The sequence below is a fragment of the Topomyia yanbarensis genome, chromosome 3, assembly GCF_030247195.1.
Source record: "Topomyia yanbarensis strain Yona2022 chromosome 3, ASM3024719v1, whole genome shotgun sequence".
Classification (NCBI taxonomy): Eukaryota; Metazoa; Arthropoda; class Insecta; order Diptera; family Culicidae; genus Topomyia; species Topomyia yanbarensis.
This window is the reverse complement of record NC_080672.1, coordinates 396,636,014-396,646,934: the sequence shown is the minus strand read 5'-3', so window position 1 is coordinate 396,646,934 and position 10,921 is coordinate 396,636,014. Positions and strand designations below refer to the sequence as shown.

The 10,921-nt window shown below is 38.1% G+C and overlaps 1 protein-coding gene across 1 annotated transcript; it reads left to right on the top strand.

The window, feature by feature from the left end:
• Nucleotides 1–4,548: 4,548 nt before the first annotated feature.
• Nucleotides 4,549–6,320, top strand: LOC131689548 (retinol dehydrogenase 12-like). The gene is made up of 6 exons (XM_058974736.1): nucleotides 4,549–4,709; nucleotides 4,770–5,033; nucleotides 5,088–5,436; nucleotides 5,514–5,581; nucleotides 5,701–5,817; nucleotides 5,965–6,320. Exons 1-6 carry the CDS (start codon nucleotides 4,645–4,647, stop codon nucleotides 6,071–6,073), a joined length of 972 nt encoding a protein of 323 aa, XP_058830719.1. The 5' UTR covers nucleotides 4,549–4,644; the 3' UTR covers nucleotides 6,074–6,320.
• The last annotated feature ends 4,601 nt before the right edge of the window (nucleotides 6,321–10,921 follow it).

Sequence of the window (10,921 nt, the reverse complement as noted above, 5' to 3'; positions counted from 1 at the left end):
TCAACCAGCCCGGGCTCATTTGGACTCCATCTGGTCACGATTTTGCATTCCCCGACCCGACAGTTTCGATCACCACTCCTGCGAGTCGTCTCCTAATTGACGGAATAGCCTTTCATGGACTGAAACAGGTTAGTCTAATTTCCAATCATCAGTCCCGCTTTTTGGACCTAGTTTTTGTCAGTGAAAGTGCACTACGCGAATGTTCTGTTATGGAGGCACCCGAAGTTATAGTACCGCTTGACAATCATCATCCTGCTTTGGAAGTTTTACTGAAGTTCCGCCGATATCTTCGTTACGAGGACGAACCGATTCTCGATAAATTCAATTTTCGCAAGACAGATTATTCCGCTCTTCGACGCTCTCTAATGCGGATCAACAGGAATGAGTTGCAACATTTTGCAAATGTCGACGATGCTGTAACTCACTACAACTGTTTACTTCTGGAATGTGTTGCAGCTTCAGTCCCAAAATATCAACCTGCCAAGAAACCACTATGGTCTAATGGAACACTACGCAGACTAAAACGCATGCGTTGTAAAGCACTTCGTGCTTTTACTAATCGACGATGTCCTTTATTGAAGCGATTTTTTTCGCTCGCTAGTAACGATTACCGCAGTTATAACAAGTTTCTCTATAGACATTACGTAAATCGAATACAACTGAACTTACGTCGGAACCCCAAGGGATTCTGGTCGATTGTTAACACTAAGAAGAAGGAAACGGGTTTCCCATCTGAAATGTTTCTCGATAACGATGCAGCTTTCTCTGTTGAAGATAAGTGCAGCTGTTTTGCATGGCACTTTTAGAGCGTCTTCTCTCAAGATTCGGCATCGCCTGAGGTGATTGACAACGCTGTTCGAAACGTCCCTTCTGACATTTTCAGCATGGATGTTTTCGTCATCGACGATGAAATGGTTCGTTCGGCTATCCAGAAGACAAAAGCGTCCTTCGATCCCGGTCCGAGTATTATGCCTGCAGCTGTATTGAAAAAATGCTCGGACATCTTGGCGACACCACACTTTTCAATACGTCGTGTTACATTTGTCCATGTCCCATAAAATAAAATAAAATAGAAAGAAATTGTTAAATCAAAATTTGTGTATAGGAGATAGGGAGAGGAAATATCATTTAGGGAAAACAACCGCCGTTTCAAATCTCGAGTGTCGCTACCAAGGCAAAAAACGCATTTTGCCAGCAATCCCCTCACACAGTGCGCCTCGCTCTTGGCGTTCGGCTCCATCCGCCCCAATTGGTAGCGACCCGGGCTAGAAAGGGCTCATCGTAGGCCGAAAAGGAGATCTCGCTCTCTTCGATTTTGGCTACTGGATGGTGCAGACGTTTTCCCGATAGAGTGATACCGCTAAAAAAAATCGCGCGTGTGGCCGAAGAGCCAATACCAAAGTGCAGATCGCGAGATAAAAGGTCATGTGTGTGTAGCCGAAGGGCTAATACTAAAAGGTTTAGTGAGACGACATTAATAAACCAAGAACGAAGAACTGTTCCGTAAGACCGGAGTGCAAATACCGGTCCGAATAGGGAAGAAAAAAAGTGTCGCGAGTGGCGCCCAGACGGGAGCATAATTCCGCCCGTAAAAGTAAACCCTATAAAGGGAATAAATTACCTTGCGCACGAGGCCGGCCATTCCGTCCCGAGAACCCTTAAAATTAACCGCTCGGCCTCCCCAAACCGCCTAAGGAATCAGAGCAGTACGCGGCATAGTGCGAGAGTGAGTGACGCGATCGAGGAAAGTGGCGCGAACTCGGGTCGGCGCGAAACGGCGGCCGACGTAGAAGAAACAAAGCAGATAGGAGCACCCCGAGGTTATAGTCAAAGGTAAGTCGCATGCTTGTGCTAGCCAGTAACAGTCATAGTTACAGTCGCTTCAGCAGCAAACGTTTCCAGTGCACTGGAAATGTTCGACACTAATCCCTATTTTCAAAAAAGGCAACAAGCGTAACGTTGAAAATTACCGAGGAATTACTTCGCTTGGAGTTGAATCAAAACTGATTGAGTCACTGGTTAACGAAACACTATTTGCTTCCTACCGACACTATATTAGCACCTGTCAGCATGGTTTCTATCCTGGCCGTTCGGTGGAAACCAATCTAGTGAGCTTTACGTCATTTTGTATGAATAATATGTGCAAAAAACTTCACGTGGATGCGATTTATACAGATTTGAAATCCGCCTTTGACAAAGTGAATCACGATATCCTGATTGCCAAACTGAAAAAACTTGGTTGCACGACTAGGTTTTGTGAGTGGCTTCGATCATATCTCGTTCATCGTCAAGTTGCTGTTTGTATTGGCACTGCTCAGTCTGATTGCTTTTCGAACAGCTCTGGAGTTCCTCAAGGTAGTACACTCGGACCGCTGCTATTTTCGCTGTTTATTAACGACGTTGCTGGTATTTTAAATCCTGGTGGCAAACTATTTTTCGCTGACGATGTTAAACTATATTACGTAATTCGTGATCAGTCCAACTGCCTGGTACTGCAAGCCGTTCTGGATACACTTAACGACTGGTGTGTGCGGAATATGATGGTTTTGTGCATTCCCAAATGCAGTGTCATCAGCTTTCGTCGCACTAGGAACACCATCCCTTTTGATTATAATATTTCTGGAAATCAGCTACAACGTGTTTACTTCATCAAATACCTTGGAGTAGTATTGGATTATAAGCTAACTTACCATCGTCACTTCTCTGCTTCAATCGACAAGGCCAATCGACAGCTGGGATTCATGTTTAAGATATCCAACGAATTTTGTGATTCTTTGTGTTTTAAAGCTCTTTACTGTTCATTAGTGCGTTCGATGCTAGAATTTGGCCATGTCGTTTGGAATCCTTACCATGCTGTTTGGATCAACAGGATCGAAGGCGGTTTGTCAGGTACGCTCTGCGTTTCTTGCCATGGAGTGATCCGCAGAACCTGCTCCCATATGTCGTTTGTTAGGCTTGCACACCCTTGCTGAAAGGAGAATGACATCGCATGCAGTCTTTGTGGCCAAAATATTGCTGGATGAATACGATGTTCCTGACCTACTATAGCAAAAATGCATTTCTATGCGCCATCTCGTACTCTTCGTCGAAGAGTTATGCTTGTTCCTGAAAGGAGACCAACTGAATATGCTGCCAACAGTCCTGTCATCGCAATGGTTCGGAGATTCAACGAGTTTTCCGAACTATTTGATTTTAACCTCGCCGCATCTGGATTTAGAAGACGAATTGAATCACACTAGTTTTAGGAAATTTCATTAAGACATTAAATGTTAGATGAATAAAATTTTTACAAATACAAAAAATACCTTATCCCTACGTGGAGTTTTTGAGGAAATTTTTCAATTAAGGGTTTTTTTTACTTATTTGAAATAAAAATTGCTGTTTTCCACAAAAAATTCCGCCATTTTATAAGCAAAAACCCCATTACGAAAAATTATCTAAAAACTCAACGTGGGGTTAGGTAAAATTTTATGTGGTTTCTTTTACCGGACAAGCGTCCTTTGTGTGCGATTTATCATATTTCGTCCAAACTTTACCCTTTCAAGACAGCCTTGAATGGTCTTTTTATCTTGAATCATATAAATGAAATTTATTTAACATCACCGTAAGATACTGGAGAAGTCGTTTGTGGCATGTCCTCCGCTGTAACTCAACATTGTCCTGTTCAGCTAATCTGAAAAGAGGCTTTCCAATCCGAAAGGAACGTCGCAAGCTCAGTTCGAAAGGCTCTGAAGTTGATGATCATCTTGGTTATCGGCGGAAGAGATTGCTGTTTCTTCCAGCCCCGTGAAAACTTTTTGTTGCCTGAAGCTGCCACCAAATGCCAGTAGCGCTAGCTACGTTTCAAATGTTCAAGGTCTGTTCACATGAACTGTATAACATTGTTTAAAAGTTGGAATCAAAACAAGTAATTAATAACAATATATGAGAATTCACGCTTTCTCTTGCATCGCTTCTTCTCCGAACGCTTTTATATACTGAGTACCAATTAAGCACATCAAAATGAAGTTTGTTTGCATTCGGAAAGTTTCAGGTCGAGTTAACATTGGCTCGTAGCAATGTGAACGTTGCTTAAAGCGCGTTCGTTGTCATTTTTGACAACTAGCCGAGCCAGAAAGCCAGTTTATGTTAGCTTCACTCATTTTTCAAAGAAACGTCAAAACATTCACCCTCTTGGTTTCTTCTCATTGGTATTACGCACAAAGAGAGGAAATTTACGAATTTCTTCGGCTTCACCACACTGTGACCAATCGAAATTGTTGTTTCTAAATACCATTCGAATCAACAAATTTGTTGACAAGTTCTGAATGACATTTTTTTTTAATTTTTTTTCTGTAGCAGTTGTAACTGTAATTGTCTTATTAAAATTTTCATCGCATATTTCCTATATTTGTTCTACAAAACCTATCTCTACTCTGATAATTCTACCAAGAACTTTTTATTTATTCAAACAAGAATTATTTTTACTGTCTCACTGCACTAGCGGTCTAACTGTTGACGGTTCTCCCCTATGTAATTCTAATCAAAGCGCAAAGGAGAAGCTAGACTTTGGGTTAGTACCACGGCGCGCTTCGTCATCATTAGAAGGTATTTTATTTCTGTCTCCAGCAGGTTGGTTCCAATTTTCGGGACGCTCATCTCGCAATGATTCCCTTTACATACGTCGTCGTATACTCGTCGATTGCTTTTATAGCATTGTTGTTGATCAGGTATGGTTTTGAAAAGATGTTAAAACTAATTACTTTTGATGGAAAAACTTTATTGTGTAGGTTGTTCATACAGGGCGGTCGGTTTAACAAGTCAACACGTTGCGATGGGAAGGTAATTTTAATCACCGGTGCTAACACGGGCATCGGAAAAGAAACCGCACAGGAGCTGCTGAAACGTGGCGGGAAAGTCTACATTGCGTGTCGGTCTCTTCAGAAGGCCACCCAAGCCAAGAAAGAGTTAATGGAGGAGACCGGAGAGCTCGACATTCATGTCCGAGAGTTGGATCTTTCTTCATTGGAATCCGTGCGGAATTTCGCCAAGAGGTAAGCAGCTGCGCATTTCCAGCACTGAGAATGCTAGGCTCACAAAAAGTTTAGATTTTTAGCCGAAGAACCACGTTTAGATATCCTAATCAACAATGCAGGAGTGATGGCTTGCCCAAAAACACTAACCAAAGATGGCTTCGAGATGCAATTCGGCGTTAACCATTTGGGACATTTCCTGCTGACAAATCTTCTGCTCGATCGCCTGAAAGCTTCCGCACCTAGTCGGATAGTGAATTTGTCTAGTTTGGCGCACAAGTTCGGACAAATCAACAAGGATGATTTGAACAGCGAGAAATCGTACAGCGAATTGGGCGCCTACAATCAAAGTAAACTGGCCAATCTGTTGTTTACGAAAGAGCTGGCCAAACGCTTGGAAGGGAGTGGAGTAACAACCTATGCGGTGAGTGCGTCGTCTTCTTTTGTGTTGTGAAATAATAGATAATCGATATTGTTCTAAGCGTGTGATTTGATTGACAGGTCCACCCGGGTGCAGTGTATACAGATTTACAGCGGCATTTTGGAACACTGTTTTTCCTACTAGACAAGTAAGTCCTGCCTTGGTTTAAGCCCACTTATTTCGATTCAACATCAACTTAGACAGCTATTGGGCTGAATATCAATTTTAATCATGGCGCATTGTTATAATAGCATTTGTCTTTCACAGTTTCGTGGTAAGGAGCCTCATGCAATTTACGTTCAAAACACCCAAGGAAGGTGCCCAAACAAGCGTATACGCGGCTTTGGATGAAGACTTATCCAACAAAACCGGCAGATACTATGCGTAAGTTGTTTAAACTGTAAAAGCTATTAGAGATAATTTAGCGATTTTCAGCTATTATCAGTCTTGCTTCAGCAGTTTCATGATAAAATAAACTAATCATACATATGTGACCGGTATGAGATTATTAGCTTTTGCTTTGTTTTGCAGTGATTGCCAAGAAGTGAAACCGAGTAAAGCGGCAGAAAATGAGGAAACCGCTCGTTGGTTGTGGAAAGTGAGTGAAGAAATGACAGGCCTGTCGAAGAAAACTTCTTAGTCGTCTTCGTGCGAATGCAAATGTGACATACAGCTCTACAGTATTTCTGCCAGAATCCAGACCGAAAAAGTCCAGCTCTCGATACGGATCAGTCCTTTCCAAGTTAATTGTAAGAGTGTTAATAATAGACAATGAAATCGTTCGATTTTAGAAGCAACTTTAACATTAGTCGAGTGATTCATTATTAAATAAAGAAAAAAAAAATTCGAGCCTCGATAGAAATATAAGATATCAAAAAACACGAAAATTTTAACATGTGGTTGTTTGACAGTATCGGCGTTACTTAACAGTTTCCTTGATAGTTTGTCCAGCAAAAGGGTACAGCCTCCTGTTAATTCAATTTCGCAAAATAATTCATATTTAACAGATATTTGCTATGTCCGCTGCTTCGGAAAAGACCAAAGACCGTCCATCACCTAATCTGTCCATAACCGCATATTTTCCCATTATTCTATGGGGTTCACTATCTAGCTGGAACTGACTTGGCGATTTTAGGCAGTAATTGCACTGTTAGCAATGAGAGGGATGCATACATGTGTACTAGTAAAACCGTTGCATTAAAAGGAAACGAAAAACTTCAACCACAGCAAACAGACATCCATGTTCGAACAAATATGTTCATAATATTTGGGCAAACATTCCAACGAATATATTTAAGCGCCGCCTTACCAGCAACAATGTCGGTTATTAGTGACATTCCAATTGCCTTTGAATAGATCAATAATTTTTACACAACTTCAGTACTCGAGATAGACATCTATTCTCTGTGTCTGAACGTTATGCAATGTCATTATGACTTTGTGTGCTGTTATTCTTCCCAATCTATTATGACAAGCTTAGCTTTCGGTAGAACAAAATGTGCTTTGTTAAACAAGCAACAAATGAATTCACTATGTGTGAAAGAAAAAAATAAAACACGTTTGTAATAGTACTCGTTTTAAGCCATCTTACCCCAAAACATCAGCAGTGTATTCTGTCTAGTCACTTGAGTATGAATCACAGCACTAAGGTAGTCAGTCTGGCGTCGCGTCTTTACGGAAGGTTTGTCGTTTTAGAAGCAAACAAGTTGCTGTTTTCTCGATTCTATTGGTACAATTTTAAACGTATCTGAAAAATTTAAATAAATTGTTGTTCATTGTTGAACATAGAAATATCGTAACTTTTTTCTCATTAGCGGTATATTTAAAGAATTTTATCAGATCGTTTATCATTTTTGTTATTCCTTTTATTTTGTCTTCCTTCTTACGAGTGTTCTTTATGATTCATTTTTTGTTACCAAACATTTGATTTAGAATTAGAACAATTCAAAGTGATTCAGAATGCAAAATTAGCAGGAATTTTGAGATTTTACCTAAACTAAACAATTTAGCCTTATTATGTCTATAGAAAAGTTTTCGTAGTTTGTGAGCCCCCTTTTTTATTAAAACAACAGTTAGGGTGGTTCTAATTTTATAAAGATCAAAAAATTCACTTTTTAATCATTCTAGATAGAACCATACCACCGACAGTAAAGTTGAACGACAAGATTTTAGAAAAGTTTGCTGAAGACATGTAAGCTATCTGTTATACTTTTAATTTAACAACAAATTTAAAATGAAAGGTTAGAGTATTTCATAGTATTTCTAAGAAAAACTGTTTTTAATTCAAATAACTGCGGTATTGATTTACACCTGAAGTAGACAATTTTAAGATTGTTGTAGGGTGAATAATTTGTTTCCTGGCACCACATTATCGTAGAAAAGTTTTGAGCTGTTTTTCGCCAAAAATGTGGCTCTTTGTAATACTAATATCACTCATTGGGCAAACAAAAGATAATTCTTTTTCAACTACATATAACGTCATGAAGCGAGGAATATTTGAACAAATAAAAATGGCGACCACAATATTTTTTTTTTAAATTTCACAAAATTGGTTCTATTCTATTCTATTCTAACCCTTAAACAGCCAGTATTGAAAAGCACCCTGGAAAACACTGCAGTTATTCTTTAGTGGTTTTCTTGTCAATAATAATATTTTCATACATCGCAAATATTAAAGTGGCCAGGCCTACTGTGCAGAGTTGGGTTTGAAGATGTTTCTAAATTAGACGGCAATTAAATTATTCATTTAATGAATAATCAAATTAACGAATTGTTTTGAATCTTAAAGGAGGAAGAAACGAGGACAACCGTAACGACAGTTTCAGTTTAAAGGGGATATAATAAATCGTTAGGAGTGACTTGGCTAAGAAGGTTAATGTCACTCCTTTGGTCCTTTGGGATAAGACAGAGGTATTTACACCTTGCCCTAGCTAATAAGCCTAGGTTAAAGCGCTTTTACTCGCTCTAAATTTCACAAAATTGATTTCATAAAATCAGTTTTTGATATTCTAAGTTTTTAAATCATTTGAATAATAAAAGCTAGAGTTTTGATTTAATAGAAGAAAATGTTTGCTTCCAAAAACTATGAAAAACATCTAAATTATATGTTAGAAAAAATCTACTCTAATCCACCTAGTGATGCAATTGTGCCTTTCTCATTAATCAAAGCTATGATTTAATACCTGGTCTCGTTCAATATAACATTATGGAAATATCTATTACATTCATATTACACTTGATAAGTGTATATGAATGCACGGCTGTCACGAACCTGATGGACATTTTTGAGATTTTTTAAAAACATATTTTTGAGCACTTTTTGCAGTTATTGGTCAATATCTCAGGAACAAATCATCCGATTAACCCAATCGACTCACCATTCGTATCGATGCGCCCATTCCAAAAATGTATATCATGTTTGTATTAAATATTAACAATTTAGGGTGAAGAGCAACCAAAATCAAAAAAAGTATTTTTTGTAAAATAACTCATTTTTAGTTGATTTTTCATAGAAAAGAATCTTTTAGTCTTATGTGACAGACAAACTTCTCACGTAAATTTTAAGTCTACGATCACGGAAATCCGATAAAAACTGTTAATGTTATTAAGCACCGAGTGAAAGTTGTTTTGTTTTTCACATATCTCTTTTGGTCTTAAATAAGATTACACTAGTTTATAAGTAAACCTAAGTTGCGAGAAAAGGTGTTTTCTAGATTACTTTTGGGTCACTGAACACGAAAATCTTACTCAATTTCTCTTTCAAAGAAGTTCGAGTTTTTTTTTCGAATAGCGTTTTTTGGTTTTGCCCTTAATTTTTTTGTTTTTGCTCTAATTTTTTATCACAAAGAAAAATATTTTTCGTATTTTCAGATTTTACTAATTTTAAGGTAAGTATGTTACTATGTTTCAATTGCCGCAAGGTTCTACTGTATCGATTTTGTTGGCTATTTTTGGAAAATTTAAGACTAAGAGACAACGAAAGCAATGAAATCTGAAACAAACCAAAACCTGAGATTAACCACGCGTATGTGTCTTGCGCACAAAATTCTTGCGTCTTAAATTATCGATGTAAAACAATTTCATATTTTTATTCAGATACAAATTTCTTTGCTTTACAATATGCGATAATAATTAGGATTTGTTTGAAATTTGGAATTATTTTTTATATTTATACTCATGGGAATACAATTTGACACATCCACATCTTATAACAAAGAGGTCAGATCGGTAGACAAGAAATATTAATACATTTTTATTCAGACTATGGGAAGCAGCTTGAAATATTTTTAAGGACAAGATGTACAATTTGACAACATGAACAATCATTTGATTAAAAGTTGAAACAAGGAGAAACACTAGTAGACTTTTTATAAGGAAGGCAACGGAGATCTGGCACTAGAAGACTAGGCGCACGACCAGACAACATGTTTAATGTCGCGATAGCCGTCACCGCAAGCGCAGAGAATGCTCTCTGTGACCCCAATACGTCCGCATTCAACGTATAATAATTGGACATGACCCGAGATACCACCCGATGGAAGTCATGACCGTCTGCCTTCCTTTTTAACCAAAGTTAGTTGATGCCTTTGTGATTCTTGAACTCTCATTATCCCACGAAATTTGCCAATTTTCGTGCGTCCTCTGGCAATAAATACTGAAACATTCGGTAAAGCTGCGCGATTTTTCATTAATGCCTTCTAGCGCCTTAATGTATCAGCCTTCTGATTACAATTCTAATCTAAGTTCCACTTTTCTCATTACCCGGACTAGAGAAATACGAAAGAACTCAAACTAATATTTGTATCAGGTAATCGGGAACGATATTAAAATAAAGAATCTAGGAACTCCCATATTTTTTCCAGTAAAAACAAGGAGTGCTTTCCGTGCTCCATCGATCGAAGCGCCTACTTGGAACTGTAACGATGTGGATATGGTCGTAGGCAAATATAAAACTACACGTTTTGTGGGGAGAATTCTTAGCGCGAGTATCTTTGCTGTCAGATAAATTGGTGTGTTTGAAGAACAATTATTACGTTTATATACTTTATTATAATTTCACCGAGAACGTCTATCATTTGAATGTGAATCTACACGGAAACGCTCGCTATCGCATAGCAACCAAATTTTTAGTCGTATTTCTGAAATCGACTAGTTAAAATTTGGTACAGCTAAACGATTATTGATTTTTCTAAACTGTCATTGTTGTTTTCGGATCAACAAAATAGTGGCTGAAATAACTAAAATATTCAGTTGAGAAAATAATGCTGGCAGTTAGCTTGGACGCACACCATCAGAATCAGCACATTAAATGAGTTGAAACAACTAATGTTATTGTTGGTTTTAAGATTGGTGCGAGTTGAAAATAAAATCCAAATTCGTTGTTTCAATTATTTGTTTTGTTAATTTAATTTCTATCCAGTCGTTGATTTAAGGATGATCGGATGTTGAAAATAATAATAGATTTGGTTGTTTTAACTGTTTTATTGAC